General features: G+C 50.7%; 1 protein-coding gene across 1 annotated transcript; it reads left to right on the forward strand.

The window, feature by feature from the left end:
• The first annotated feature begins 211 nt into the window (after nucleotides 1-211).
• On the forward strand, nucleotides 212-11,119 carry SLC1A5 (solute carrier family 1 member 5). Its single transcript, NM_001284450.1, is given in 8 exon segments — nucleotides 212-882; nucleotides 3,359-3,401; nucleotides 3,856-3,903; nucleotides 4,809-4,975; nucleotides 7,132-7,365; nucleotides 8,133-8,327; nucleotides 8,466-8,600; nucleotides 10,533-11,119. Coding segments are annotated over 8 exon segments (1,626 nt in total). The 5' UTR covers nucleotides 212-313; the 3' UTR covers nucleotides 10,768-11,119.
• The last annotated feature ends 5,115 nt before the right edge of the window (nucleotides 11,120-16,234 follow it).

Raw genomic sequence — 16,234 nt, forward strand, 5'->3', positions numbered from 1 at the left:
CTTGCACGCCTTGAGCCCTCAGAGCCGAGGACCCCAGGTCCCAGCCTGATAAACTCCTGCTTTCCCATCCCTAGGGCCGAGGAACCCAGCGGCTCCAGATTCCGGGCGCCGGGCGCAATCTGGAAGGGCTGGGATCTCAGACTCTCCAGGAACCAAGGCGCGTGAACTCCCGGCTCCCGGGAACCCTCCAGAGTTCCAGGCTCCAGGCCTGTTACAAAACTCTCGGTTCTAAGGAACGCACGTCCGCGCGCCGGGAAGGAGCCCCGAGCGCGCGCCCCGCTTCCAGGCGCTCAGGAGCCCCGGGGCGCTCATCATGGTGGCCGATCCGCCCCGGGGAGACCCCAAGGGGCTCGCGGCGGCTGAGCCCACCGCGAACGGTGCCCCGACGTTGGCCCCCCTGGAGGACCCTGGCGCGACCCGAGGCGGCCGCTGCGGCTCCCGGGACCGGGTGCGCCGCTGCCTTCGCGCCAACCTGCTGGTGCTGCTGACGGTGGTGGCCGTGGTGGCCGGCGTGGCGCTGGGTATGGGGGTGTCGGGGGCCGGCGGTGCGCTCGCTCTGGGTCCCGCGCGCCTGGCAGCCTTCGCCTTCCCCGGGGAGCTGCTGCTGCGCCTGCTGAAGATGATCATCTTGCCGCTGGTGGTGTGTAGCCTGATCGGGGGCGCCGCCAGCCTGGACTCGAGCGCGCTCGGCCGCCTGGGCGCCTGGGCGCTGCTCTTTTTCCTGGTCACCACGCTGCTGGCGTCTGCGCTCGGCGTGGTCTTGGCGCTGGCCCTACAGCCCGGCGCCGCCTTCGCCGCCATCAACGCCTCGGCCGCCGCCACGGGCGGCGTGGAAGAGGCCCCCGGCAAGGAAGTCCTCGATTCGTTCCTGGATCTCGTGAGGTCAGAGCCCCCTCCCCGCCCGGTGGAGTCGGGGATGGTGGTTGGCGGGAGGAAAGGGGGTGCCTCAGCCACGTGGGGAGGGGACACGTGTTAGGGAGGGCGGGAGGGCATCCCCAGGGCCTGAGAGAGACCGGATCGGATGGTGAGGGATGCTGATGGTGGCCCTTTGTCAGAGTCCAGCGCGTGAGGACAGAGCCCTGGGGAAGGAGCCTTCTAATGTGGGCGCCTGGGGACATGAGTGGGTACCCTAAAGAGGGTGAGAGGCCAAGAAGTCTTATGCTTGGGGAGTTTGGGGGCAGGGAGGGGACATAAGAGGGTCTGCTGTGAGGACAGAGGATGAGTGGGGGAGGGAGGGCGCTTGGAAGGGGATTTGGGGGCTGTTAAGGGCCTCAGGATGGTGGTTCTGGATCCAGGGTCAGAGGGCTTGGTTTCCTTGTGTAAGGAGCCCCTGGGGGACCTGAGGAGATCTGGGTGACCTCCACAGGCCCCATTTCCCAGCCCCAGTGCTCCCCAGGCTACGTGTCACCCTGTTTTAACGAGGTTCTTTTCTCAGCCTCCCATCCCCGCCCAGTTCAGCGGGGCCCTGGCAGCTTCCCTTTTATATGTTCCTGCTAAACCCTACCACCTCCAAGGACTTTCCATTCCATTTCCTCCTGTCTGGGCTTTCCCTCCATCCACCCCACAACCCCTCTAGGCTGCACAGAAGGGGGCCAGTTAAAAAAGGAGCAGTCTCCTTTTCTTCTGATCTTTGCTCTCTGCCCAAGAATGGCACACACCCCCACCCCCCATTTTGAGGAGGGCAGACCCCTGGGTTTACATGGCCTGGCCTTTGGGACCTGCTGATTCAATGCCTCCAGGTTGGTAGGGGACTTCCTGGAAGTGGGGAGAGGAAATGATGAGTCACGGAACTGGGTTCTCCCAGCCGTCTGGGGTATCTGTGCCCGCGGAGATGCTGAGATGAGAGCCCTCGGGGAGGGCTTGGTGTCCAGAAGCTGCAGTGGGTGGGTGCCTGTTGGCTGGGGGAGATTAGCTGGGTTCTGATCCAGCGCTGCCGGGCCTGGGTGGGTACAGGCCTACTGGCCAATGGACACACCCACTGGGAGGCTGTTTATGTGCACAGGCTTCCCCTTGTGCCAAAATAGAAGTAACACGCACACTGGGCCAGCTCCTCGGAGACTTAGCTGGAACATCTCAGAGCCACACAACTTTATAGCCAGTTGACACACAGCTGGACACAGGCACTCAGACACTCAGCCACAGATGGGACCTCTCTCTCTCTCTCTCTCTCTCACACACACACACACACACACACACACACGCACGCGGTATACTAACATCCCTTTACACAGCCACTCACTGATGCCAATAACTACACCAGTGCAGCGAGAGTTGCCTAAACATTCATGCTCAAGACCACGAACATACCCAACTCTGTCCCACATATCTGAACACGAACCTGCACCCCCAACCGGATACCAATGCTTGAGAAACTGTATACAGGCCCACAACACAGTTGTTCACCACATCACTAGGGAGGGAGGACACCAGAACACGGCGTGGTTAGAACCACGCAGACAGCTGGCTGGGTTCAAATCCCAGGTGGCTATCTCCTGGCTGGGCAAGTTTCTTTCCCTTTTTGTGCCTTGGTTCTCTTTTCTAGAAAATGGGGAGGAAAGGGTGTTGTCAGGAGGATTAAATGGGTGGATTTAGGGGCGCCTGCCTTGGTGTTGATCTGTCAGGTCTCGATCTCAGGGTTGTGAGTTCAAGCCCTGCTCTGGGCTCCAAGCTGGGCATGGAGCCTATTTAAAAAATACAAAATAAAAATAAGTGAGTGGATTTATGTCACGTACCACAGGGGAGACTACACACCCATTTGCTGTAACTTTCATCCCACTCAGACACAAGAGGCTGTTGAGACACAAGAGGCTGTTGTTCAGCTCCCTGACCGGCTCAGTGGGGTTTAATGTGTGCTGCTGCACAGATACACATTCATGACACACACAGCCATCCCTTGTCTCTCTCTCTACCTCTTTCGGAGGCACCCAGACCTTCCCCAAACCCTCTGACCCACTCAGACCGGCCCCAAGGCCCCCAGGGCCAAAGGGTTTCTCAGCCCTGCAGGAGGAAGTGGCTGATGCAAGATGCTCTGGGTATTAAGTTTGCTCCCTGGGGTGGAGCTGAGGCCCCGGTGACTGCCCCAGCCTGCCTTGGGAGGCCAGCATTCCTCACCTTCAATCCACAATCCCTTGGGCCTAGCATGCCAGCCTCTCTACCTCCTGGAAAAGTGTGCAGGTCAGGGCTTAGGTCTACCTGAACACACCTGGCCTGAGGTATAGGTGGGGACCACATTTGGGTGCCAATGGGGCCTCCCAAGTTTGCTTCCATCCCAAGAGGCCAATTCAGTCCCTCACACACACACCCCAACTCCCCCCTGTGGTTTTTAATAACATGCCCCCCTCCCTGTCTGTCTCTACAGAAATATCTTCCCCTCCAACCTGGTGTCCGCAGCCTTCCGCTCAGTGAGTCCTTGGGGGTATGTCCCGAGGGGTGGGGGCGGGCAGGGAGGGACACAGCCCCTGGCAGCCCCTAGGCACCTGCTTTTGGGTGGTGCCTGGAAAAGCAGATGTGCCCCTGCATTTATGAATGGGATTATAGGGTTCTAGGGTAGCCTCTGAAACCATCCATGCCCCTAATTGAGAAAGGAGACTATGGTTTCTGAGCCCCATCCGGGTTCTAATTCAGGCTTTGTGATCCTGGGCAAGTGCCTTTTCCTCTCTGAGCCTCAGTTTCCGCCTCTGGAAAACAGGCATATGGTATGAACATCCTACCTCAGCAGGGTTGCAGGCAGGATGCAAGGTGATTGGTTGTATTTGGGGGGTGCTTAGGGCCGGCTTTGAGCACTGTTAGTGCCAGGATGGAGTGGGGGAGCCTTGGTGGCAATTGATACTGACTCTTGTCCACCCCCACCTACAGTACAGTACCACCTACGAACACAGATGGATCAACGGAACCATGGTGAAGGTGAGAGCAGGGGAACGGGGGTGGGGCCCCATCCATTGGCCCATTTGGGGTTTTTCCATTCTGTTCCCACCCCAGCCTGGGTTTGCTCCCTGGGGCTTCTGACACTTGGTGGTACCTATTTTATACTCTCAGTAGCCACCGCCTGGTTTCTGGTTTCTCTGTTTTGCCCCCTGCTCCCTGGTCCAGGCTTTTCTTCTGCTCCCACCCCACCTGCCCCTGCCCCCTGTCCAGTTACCTTCCCCCCGCAGCTCCCTCTCACCCACCTACCCTCAACCTGGCACAATGTATTCTTTCCAAAGCACAAACCTGACCCTGTCTCGCCCCCTACCCAGGGCCCCTTTATGCTCCCCACAGCCCTCAGAAGAAGGCCCAGGCTCCTTGCTCCAATCCGTGAGGCCTTGCGATGTCAGGCTTCTGCCCAGCTGCCCACCCAGCCTCGTGTTTTAGCTCTGGCTGGCCTATCCCAGCCACAGTGGATTTCTCTCTGTCCCTTGAGTGCCCAAGGCTCTCTCATTTCCAGACTGATGCACATTGTTTCCCTTCTCCTGAACCTTCTGCCACCTGTCTTTGCCTGGTCAGTCCTCTTGTTCTCTAGATCTCTCGGCCTCTTCCTCCGCAAAGCCCTCCCCGACTCCTTCCTCCTGGCCCCTTCCCCGAAGCTGGCATTCGCCCTCAGTTCCCACACTCCCCTGGGTTTCCCCATTCTCCAGTCACTCTGGCTGGCCTCTGGTGACAGGTCTATTTCTCCTGGACCCAGACTGAGAGCCTTTGGAGGAAGAGACAAATGAGCTCCAGGAGCTGTCTTGTCTGCGTAGGGTCCCAGCAAGGCCCCAGACAGACCCTTAGAGACTGTGCGAGTTGACTGAGCATCCTCCCTTCCTTCCCACTCTGTTCCTTGCCCAAAGGTGCCCATTGGGGAGGAGGTGGAGAGTATGAACATTCTGGGCCTGGTGGTATTTGCCATTGTCCTTGGTGTGGCCCTGCGGAAGCTGGGGCCTGAGGGAGAGCTGCTCATCCGCTTCTTCAACTCCTTTAATGATGCCACCATGGTGCTGGTCTCCTGGATCATGTGGTAGGTGGTGGGAGGGGTGCGGGGGAGCAGTAGGATGTGGGATAGGACAACCCTCCATCTGTTCCTCAGAGCCACACGGCCTAGATTCACACCAAGCGTTGCCCATTGCCAGCTGTGTGACTTTGAGCAAGTGACCTACCCTGTCTGTGCCTCAGTTTCTTCATTAGAAGATGAGGCTAGGACAGTGCTGTATTACAGGGGAACAGAGACCAATTGAGCACCTTCTCAATCCTCTTTTTTTTTTTTAAGATTTTATTTATTTATTAATGAGAGACAGAAAGAGAGAGAGAGAGACCCAGGCAGAGGGAGAAGCAGGCTCCATGCAGGAGCCCGACATGGGACTTGATCCTGGGACTCCAGGATCATGCCCTGAGCTGAAGGCAGATGCTCAACTGCTGAGCCACCCAGGGATCCCCTCTCAGTCCTCTTAGAAGGTAACAAGAAGCCAGCTGAGCTTTGGCCACAGCTTAACAAATGCATCTCCATTGAAGAAAAAAAATTTTTTATTATTATTTTTTTTTCCATTGAAGAAATTTGCATGTGATCAAACATCTGAGTTATCATGAAGATGACATGAGTAATAGGAGGTCTAGGTAAAGCACTTGTAAAGAAAGTGTTTTAAATGCTTAGCACCTCCTGAGCATTTACTTAATGTTAGCTGATTATCATTAAGAGTTTTGTTAAACCTCAGATAACGAGGACATACACACACACACACACAGACCTCTGGCTTCCACCCTGCTCTTTCCCAGCCTCCTCTTCACATCATCCCATGCTGATTCTCAGGACCTACCATAGTTCTAGAAGGTGGGAAGTCAGAGAGATGCCAGCTTTGCTGCGTTTTTGACCAATCCTATCCCCCCTCCCCATCCCAGTTCTGGTGTCACTGACATCTAAGAAACTTCTGTGCAGAATTGAGTGCACTCTGCCAGAGAGTCAGGGTAGTGGTTAAGAGCAGGCCCCTTGCCTCTTCCCACTTGTGTGCCCTAGAACAAGTTACTTATCTCAGTCTGCCTTGGTTTCCCTACCTGGAAAATGGGACTGATAGTACCAGCCACAAATGAGTGTAAAGTTCTTGGGACACCACCTGACCTATAGCATGCCTATAATAAATAGTATCAGCTAATATTTATCAAGTATGTCACTTGTATAACTTCTAGGCACAACCCACTGGCCAGAGCTTGGGCATTTGGCCAAAACTAGCTGCACAGGTGGCTGGGAAATGGGCCCTTTCTTCTGTTACCCAAAGAGATGAAGGGATTTGGGAGACAGCCATCATGATCAAACCGAGAGGCAGTCTGGGGAGGCCCCCTAGCTGGGAGACATGAGCACCCCTGGGAGCTTTACTCCAGGAAAGGGTGATAATAATTCCAGCAGAAGTTTATAAATCACTTATTGTGTACAAAGAGCTTTCAAGTCACTTTACCTGGCACTTCATTTCCTCCAACATTCCTATGAAGCCAGTAGCCTTAAAGTCCCTGTTTTACAGACCTATTAGATTTTAATTCAACTATAGCTACAGAGGAGCTTTTGTGGGACTGTGGTAAAGATTCATTCATGTTCAAGGGCTCACTCGGCCCATCATAAATGCTTCATATCTGTGGGCTGTTATTAAGACATGAGCCACAGACTTCATTTCTCATGATGTGGTGAGAGATTGTATTGGTTTAAATCATCCTAGCTGCTTTAACAAACAAACCCGGGAAATGTAAATGACTCACTCATGGAGGTCAGGTTATTTTGTTTTGTTTTTTTTAAGATTTTATTTATTTATTCATGAGAGGCAGAGACATAGGCAAAGGGAAAAGCAGGCTCTCTGCGGGGAACCTGATGCGGGACTCGATCCCAGGATCATGACCTGAGCTGAAGGCAGACACTCAATCACTGAGCCACCTAGGTGCCCCTGGAGGTCAGGTGTTAAGTCCAAATCTGACAAATGGCGATAGAAGCCTCCAGGCTTCTTTTATCCCTGCTGTACTATTTTCAAGGGGAAAGAGCTGAGACGGTGGCAGGGAATGTGCCAGAGCTTCAGCACACACTGGTCTGGGTGTTTCCTGCCCTCGAGGGAGGCTGTGATCAGGCTGTGTACTGAGCACAAAGCCTGGTCCTCCCGGATGGCACATGGTCAGAGGCTGTAATCTGTCTCCTGCAATTAGGTATGCCCCTGTGGGCATCTTGTTCCTGGTGGCTGGCAAGATTGTGGAGATGGAGGATGTGGGGATGCTCTTCGCTAGTCTCGGCAAATACATCCTGTGCTGCCTGCTGGGCCATGCCATCCATGGGCTCCTCGTGCTGCCCCTCATCTACTTCCTCTTCACCCGCAAAAACCCCTACCGCTTTCTGTGGGGCATCATGACAGCGCTGGCCACTGCCTTCGGCACCTCTTCTAGGTATGGCCTTGGGGCAGACTAGTCCAGGATTTTTAAACCAAGGGGCCTGAAGTGGGCATCAGATATCTGTAGACCCTTGAAATGTTGTGTTTGGGGACACTGGATCTGGATACAGAGGCCATACTTTTGTGAGTTTCTGATAAGGTCCAGCAACATCCCCCCACCTCTCCCATTAGAAAACCACTGGGTTAGAGATTTCTTCTTCCCTTCCTGAGAATTTCTCCTCCCCGACAAGGCCTGGCCTTGGGGGAGCGGGGGTAGTGGTCTAGCGCTCCCTGGACCCAACCTCTGGGAGCCCTTTCCACCCTCTTCTAGGTATTTTGTCCACTGTGTCCTCAGAACCCGGCCCTCCCGCACAGCAGCATCCCATAGAAGCCTGTTACTGGTGGAGGTCCATTATTGGTAGAGCAGGGAGGGGGTGTGGGTCAGTGAGCTCCTAAGCATTGTAGAAATTAGGTTGGGATTTTTGTGTGTATTTTGAAGGACAGCAGTCTGTACTCTCCCAAGGGGCCCAAGACTCATAAATTATGGAATGCAGGCATTCTGCAGGACCCTGGGTGCCCCTGGCTCTGGGAGGAGAAGGGCATGGAGAGCTGGGGAGAGCTGTGGGTGGAGCCAGTGGGTGTGGTTGGGCGGGGCTTCGGCACGGGGCGGGGTTTGTGATAGTGGGCGGGGCCTGGGCATGCATTGATTGGCCTGTGGGTGTGGGCTGGGCGGGCTTCATGGGGGTGGGGCTGCGCTGACACCACACCCCCCTCCCGCCCCAGCTCGGCCACGCTGCCTCTGATGATGAAGTGCGTGGAGGAGAGGAATGGTGTCGCCAAGCACATCAGCCGCTTCATCCTACCCATCGGTGCCACCGTCAACATGGATGGTGCGGCGCTCTTCCAGTGTGTGGCCGCAGTGTTCATTGCACAGCTCAACCAGCGATCCCTGGACTTTGTGAAGATCATCACCATCCTGTGAGTGTGGGTGCGGCGGCCATAGGGACCCCCGGCCCGTCTGACCCCCTCTCCTGAGAGTGCACGCCGGGCTCCCGTGACAGCTTCTCCCGCTAGCTACCAAGGCTTCTGACCCTGACCTCCCCTCGCTTCCCCCAGGGTCACCGCCACGGCGTCCAGTGTGGGTGCCGCCGGCATTCCCGCTGGAGGGGTCCTCACTCTGGCCATCATCCTGGAGGCAGTCAGTCTGCCCGTTCAGGACATCTCCTTGATCCTGGCTGTGGATTGGCTAGTGTAAGTGTGGGTCTGGGGCTTTGGGAGCCTAATGGTATCCCTGGGAAAAGGGGATTGAGCAAGAGGGTCATTGAGAGGGAGTCAGAAGAGGAGAGGAAGAAGGGGTGATATCTTGATCCTTCTAGTCAGAGGGAAGGAAGGGATCTTGGGGGGGTCTCTCTCTTTTTTTTTTTTTTAATCTAAGAAAAATCCCAGAGAGAGTGTGCCCTAGAGGTGAAGAGTAGACTCTTAGGAGGAGGCCAGGCTGCTTGTGTTCAAATCCCAGGGCCACCTCTGCTAGCCCGTATGACCCTGCTTGAGTACTTCATCTCTCTTATCTCAGTTTCTCCATCTGTAAAGGGGAGGGACTAGCCTCTCCTTGAGGATCAGATGACATAAACATGTAACTCCATTATAAGAGCCCCTGGTAAGCAGTTAATGCTGTCATTGTTGGCAATCACCGTTGTGCTATTAAGAGCATTAACGATTGGAAAAGTTTGGTCTCACAAGTTTAAAACAAGAGTTACTGTTTCTCAGCCACATCACTCCTAGGTATAATGCCAAGAGAGTTGAAAACATATTCACAAAAACTTGTACATGAACATTCTTAGTGGTGTTATTCGTGATAGCAAAAAGGTAGAAACAACCCAATGTCCATCAACTGATGAATGGATACATAAAATATCATATATCCAGAACAATGGAATATTATTCAGCCATAAAGTGAAATGAAGCACAGACACATATATAGACGCTACCACATGGTGAGCCCTTGAAAACCTCATGCTAAGTGAAAGAATGTGGACACAAAAGACCACATATCATATGAATCCATTTTTATGTGATGCCCAGAATAGGCAAATCGACAGACAGTAGATTAGCAGTTGCCAGGGGCTGGAGAGGAGGGAATGGGAGATAACTGCTTGGTGGGTGTGGGAGTGTTTTTAGAGTGATGAAAACATCCTGGAATTAAATAGCAGTGATGGTCGTACAACTCTGAATATACTAAAAACCACTGGGGTGGAGGGGAGTGGAGGGGGAGGAGAAGAGGGAGAGGGCGAGAGAATTGTAAGCGGGCTCCACGCCCAGCACAGAGCCCAAGGCAGGCTCGATCTAACAACCCTGAGATCATGACCTGAGCCGAAATCAAGAGTTGGACGCTCAACTGACTGAGCCACCCAGGTGCCTCTGGATTGTATACTTTTAAAGGGTGAATTTTATGGTATGTGCCCTATAGCTCAATTTTCTCAAATGGCACACACAAAGTATAAGGAGAAAGCAAAAAGAGATCTTGTATTATAAAGAGAAAGGCCCGAGTGAGAAAGTATTTCGAGGGGAAGAGGAGAAGTGGGATAGGTCTTCTGAGTCCCCAAGAAAAGGGTGGAGTGACTTTTTGATGTTCCAGGAGAAGCAAATTTTCTGTCTTATTGGAAGAATTGTTTGGGTTCCTGGGAGGTTGGAGCAGAAAATCTTTGGGGTTCTGAGAAAGAGAGAGTATAATGGGATACTTTGGGATTCCATGGGAAAGAAGAGAGGTAGGAGGCTCATTGGATTCTGGGTGAAAAGATCTTTGAGGTGTTGTTTTTATTTTTTTAAGATTTTATTTATTTATTTTTATTCATGAGACAGAGGCAGAGACATAGGCAGATGGAGAAGCAGGCTCCCTCTGGGAAGCCTGATGCAGGTCTCGATCCCAGGACCCTGGGATCATGACCTGAGCCAAAGGCAGACGCTCAACCACTGAGCCACCAGACATCCCCATCTTTGAGATTCTAAGAAGAAGGGTTATCTGGCATCCTGGAAGGATGGAGGGATAAGCTGAGTCTAGGAGTAGAACAACGTCCCATGAAGGAAGATGCAATGGGGACTCCTAGTTTTGTGGGGGGAGAAGTAGGGGATTGGACACTACCTTCTCCCCTCCCACTCACTTCCCTGTCACTCCTGCCCCTTCAGAGACCGGTCCTGTACTGTCCTCAACGTGGAAGGTGATGCCTTTGGTGCAGGACTCCTCCAAAACTATGTGGATCGCACAGAATTGCGGAGCTCGGTGCCAGAGCTGATCCAAGTGAAGAGTGAGACACCCCTGTCTCCACTGCCTGTCCCCACTGAAGAGGGGAACCCCCTCCTCAAACAGTGTCCAAGACCTGCTGGGGATGCGGACCCCTGCGAGAAGGAATCAGTTATGTAAACCCCACAGGGACTTTCCCTACCCTGATTGGGGCACTCTGGATATTGCAATCACAAACTGGGGCTCTGGAGGCCCTGCTGCACACTCAGGACATCCAGAGGCTCCAGCCTCTCCCCCTGCCCCCTCCACCAACATCAGATCTGGGAGGCCTCAGTGCTGGGGTATATGTGTATGTGTGTGTCTCTCACCGAATCTTCCCCAGTTCTCAATTCCCATTCCCACCCAAGGCTAGGAAACAAAGATGGAGAAATAGTGTAGTAATGTCCTTCTGGACATTATTACAGGGCACAGGGCACAGGTCACCACGTGGATTTCTGCCCTCTTTGAGGGAAAGGATATTCCAATGGGTAGCTGGCTCCTTTGCTGGTCATTTTTGTGGCTGAGTGTGTGTGTGTGTGTGTGTGTGTGTGTGTATGTGTGTGTGTGTCTGGTGACTCTACGGTAATCCCACCCTGTCCCCAGGACCTCTGTTCCCTCTACAGTAACAAACACTCCAGGGGACCCTGTTGGGGTGGGGGTGGAGGCGCAAGGACAAAGACTGCTGTCACTCCAAAGGACATTTTTGAGCAATAAAATTGTCAAGTATATCTCATCAGATGTTTTTAAGACAAACAGCATGAGCTACACAGAAAAAACAAACATGATAAATAGGACTGCATTGAGATAAAATGTTCATCCAAAACACCATTGGGAAAAATCCGTGATGAGATAGCCCTGCGCCCATCTGTTGGAGTGGCAAAAAGGAAGTACAAAAGCGTGGCCGGGGAAGCCAAGCAGCGGAACAGAGCCCCATGCACCGCTGATGGGAATACTTAACGGTCCAGACCCTTTGGGAAGTCCCTGGGCAGTTTTTTATCAAGTTACCATAGTTACACTTACTAAACAGCTTCAAGAGTCCCACTTACCAAAGAAAAGAAAACTGCTCACCCAAAGCCCGCTACACAAATGTCTATAGCTGCACTTTCCACAAATTGCCAAAATTTGGAAATGAGTCAATTGATATATCAGGATGGATGATATATCCTTCCTGTGATGGATGGCCATTCAGGAAAAAAAAATCTGATCTTTCAATCTGGATGCATCCCACAGATAATATTTTGAGTGAAAGTTGCTGGAAACTGCTCATGCTGTACAGTTCCATTTATATGATGGTCTGGAATGGGCAAAACTGGTTTATAGTGAGAAATCCAAACAGATGACCTGGGGGGGTGGGGGCTTAGGGAAACTGGGAAGTTTCCCCGGGAAGGAGCACAGGGAAACTTCACGAACTAGCGAATGTTCCATTTCTTCTCTTTTATTCATGAGAGACAGAAGCGGAGACACAGGCAGAGGGAGAAGCAGGCTCCTTGCAGGGAGCCCAACGTGGGACTCGAACCTGGGTCTCCGGGATCATGCCCTGGGCAGAAGGCGGCGCTAAACTGCTGAGCCACCTGGGCTGCCCCTCCCCCCTTTTAAACCCAGAATTTGCTGTTTCATAAAAATACGCTGTATGACCTCTTCTAAGTCCTGTTTGAGTCCAGGATGTGGGTGACACCAATTGCGGCTCACCTGCTCTAGATCCTGTCCTGTACATTGCTGAGACATGTTGCACATTACTGATCATTATCTCGCCCTTCCCAGGGCTCTATGTAGACTGCCAGGTGCCTGGAGGCACCACCAATCTGAGTCCACAATTCTAGATGATATCTTGAGTATCTTCAGCATCTTTTTTTTTTTGGTTTGTTTAGTTCCATCTCATGATCATTGCAGCGTGGAGGGGAAATCATTCATATCGGGTTCTGTGTAAAATTGTTGTGTATTGCACACAAACATAACCACTAATGAGTTCATTAAGTGTTGAATAATGAAGTAATTGGCGTTTTCAATGCTTTCTATTATGCCAAAATCCTTGGTGGGTGGTTATAAAAGTGTTGAAGAGTTTTAATGTTATTTGGGGATATTGGTTGGGATTTTTGGAAGGAGCTGGGAATGCATTATTTTCCCCACTTAAAATAGTTGTTTATCCTCAAATTTTCTATTTAATGCTTTTGGGAAATGGATTAGATTTGGATAATGAAGGATGCCTATTTAAGGAGATACACACACGCATCTAATATATTGCATATGCTATTACACAATGTATACATATGAGGAAATCCATAACTCGGCCAAGTTCCACAGAACAGTATTTCTGCTTTTTTTTTCTACTTCATTTTTAAAAGTTGCTGGGTACATATCACTAATTTGCCTAAGATGCTGATCTGGGTGATATTAATAGTCTGGAACCATTTCAAGTCTCATGAGTGTGGACAGGGGCTCCCAGACCCAGTCCCCACTGGGATGCGCACTCCCATGAGGGAGCCACGTCTGTCCTTTTCACCACTGTAAGCCCAGAGCACAGCATGGGGCCCAGCACAGGGTAAGCATTCAATAAATATTTGCAGAATGAATGAACTGAGCTCCAGCCACAGAGCTGCCTGGCTAGAAGAGGTTGTTCCCCTGGTTGAGATCTTGCTTCTGCTACCTGCCGGCTATGTCGCCTTGTATAAGCACTATGGAGTCTCATGACAATGGCTCTGTTATGCCTCACCCAAAGGCCACTGGTGAAGATTACATAAGAGCAGAAGGAGGGGTACCTGGGTGGCTCAGTGGTTGATCATCTGCCTTTGGCTCAGGTTGTGATCCTGGGATCAAGTCTGTATCCAGCTCCCCACAGGGAGCCTGCTTCTCCTTCTGCCTATATCTCTGCCTCTCTCACGTATTGATGAATAAAATCTTAAAAAAAAAAAAAAAAAAAAAAAAGAGGAAAAGCACCTGGATGGCACCCTCTGGGGCCCTCCTCCCACCTTTCTCTCCCTTTCTTCATTGCTCCATCCACCCGTTTTTTGAGCCCTCTCCCCTTCTATCTTTTTCAAAAGAGCCTGGCTTGGGGGTTGTGCTCACACTAGCCCTGCCTTGGGCTTGGACTTGCATTCTAGACTCAGTAACAGGACAGAGGCTGGCAGGCACAGGGTGATGACAGCTTTGTCTCTCCTCAACAATATTTCTAGGCCTGTTCGACTCCCTCCCCCAATCTGCTTTATTTGAGGGGGGGAAGGGGGAGACAGTGAACTTTATTAAGGTATAATTTGCATATAATAAACTGCATCCTTTAAAGCAGGCAATTGGATAAAATCAACAGATGAATAATTAGTGAAAACCACCACAATTAAGATCCACAATATTCCCAACCATCCCCAAATATCCTGGTGCTCCTTTGCATTCTATCCCTCTCTCCACCCTCAGGCCCAGGCAACCACTGACCTGCTTTTGGTCATTGAGGATTAGTTTGTCGCTCCTAGAATTTCGCATTAGTGGAATCCTCTAGCAGGTAGCTTTTGCGTCCTGCTTCTTTTAGCATCATGCCTTTGAGATTTAGTCATGCTTTTGCACACATCCGTTTATTCCTTTTTTTTTTTTTTTTAAGATTTATTTATTCATGAGAGACACAGAGAGAGAGAGGCAGAGACATAGGCAGAGGGAGAAGCAGGCCCCATGCAGGGAGCCAGATGTGAGAATCCACCCAGGGACTCCAGGACTCGCGCCCTGAGCTGGAAGGCAGATGCTTAACCGCTGAGCCACTCAGGCGTCCTCCATTAATTCCTTTTTGTTTTTAATCACAAGTGTTCCACTGTCTGGGTGCACCAGTTTGTTTATCCATTCACCTGAAATGGACACTGGGGCATTTCCAGTTTGGGGCTATTGTATATAAAGGAGCATAGGTATGCAGCTCTTTGCTTGTCATCCACATCCAGCAAATATTTGTAGTGCCCAGGGAGGAGACACCAATATTTACTGATTGGTAAAGGGAGCAGTGCATCCAACAGCATTTGAGACAGTAACCCCCTTCCCTCCAGATATGCCCAGTGTTAACCCTTTGGCTGCTGGGGTGGGAGGGGAGAGCCAGGGTGGAAATAATAGGGAGCTCATGGTGATGACTGTTTACCAACAGATCAGTTATCTATCATGTAATATTTTCATGTTTTATGATCATCACTCCATACCACTGCATGTGCTGGCTTGAATGTCAGCTTGAGGAACATCCTCTTGGCTCTGCTGAAATGAAGTTCCCAGATAATATGCAGATGCCCATCTGCACATGATTTTATTTTTTTAAAGTTTATTTATTTATTTATTTTTAGTAATCTCTACACCCAATGTGGGGCTTGAACTCACGACCCTGAGATCAAAAGTCACATATTCTTCTGACTGAGCCAGCTGGAGGCCACTGCACATGACTTTAAAAACAATCTCTAGGGACGCCTGGGTGGCTCAGCGGTTGGGCAGCTGCCTTTGACTCAGGTCGTGATCCCGGAATCTGGGATCAAGTCCCACATTGGGCTCCTGCGAGGAGCCTGCTTCTCTCTGCCTGTGTCTCTGCCTCTCTCTGTGTGTCTCTCATGGATAAATAAATAAATCTTAGAAAAAAAAAAACCTCTATATTGCCCTAACTGTAACCAAAAAAAGAGAAATAAAATGATAACTTATAATATAAATTTCAATATGTAAACTGTAGGGCCACCTCCCCCAAACCCAAGGAAATAGCCAGATGTTTACACGGGTAATGTAGACAGCTCCCAACACAGCTGGAAACACATGGTTTCCGATGTCTAATTATCCAAAGCCATGTGGAACATGACTTTTGGAAATTATTGACAACCCCTGGCTGAGTTTTATACAAAACACAATATAAGCTTCCCTCATTTTACTCAGTAGTTGCCCTTACAGGAAAATTTAGGACCTATTAAAACCTTATAAAAAGGACTTTGTGTTTGCATGAAGACAGAATTAGGTTCTGGGCTTAGATTTATTTTTTTAATTTTAAAATTTTATCTATTTTGTATTTATTTAAGTAATCTCTATACCCAACATGGGGCTCGAACTCACGACCCTGAGATCAAGAGTTGAGTTCTCTTCCAACTGAGCCAGCCAGGTGCCCCTGGGCTCAGATAATTCTTTTTTTAATTTTTATTTATTTATTAGAGACACACAGAAAGAGGCAGAGACATAGGCAGAGGGTGGAGAAGCAGGCTCCATGCAGGAGCCCGATGCAGAACTCGATCCCGGATCCCAGGATCACGACCTGAGCCGAAGGCAGCCGCCCAACTGCTGAGCCACCCAGGCATCCCGGCTCAGATAATTCTTAACCAGGTTTTTCCAAGTGAGGCTAAAATTTGGTTAGTATGCACTAGTCCGGAGGTGCTCGTTTTTACAATATCAAAATACTTCTGTTCTGGCTGGCTCATCACACAAGAGTAATTGAGAAAGCACTAAAATTCAGTAATACATATCCTAATATAAACTCATTAATTCAAGTTAATTGTTGCAATAGGTTTTCTGTTGTATTATTACCTAGTTGATAATTAAGATACTGAACACAATTAAGATACTGAACACACAAAGCTATCAGGTAGTATTATGAAGGCTATTCAAGTTTCTAGTGTAATTG

This window comes from Canis lupus, chromosome 1 (assembly GCF_011100685.1).
Source record: "Canis lupus familiaris isolate Mischka breed German Shepherd chromosome 1, alternate assembly UU_Cfam_GSD_1.0, whole genome shotgun sequence".
Classification (NCBI taxonomy): domain Eukaryota; kingdom Metazoa; phylum Chordata; class Mammalia; order Carnivora; family Canidae; genus Canis; species Canis lupus.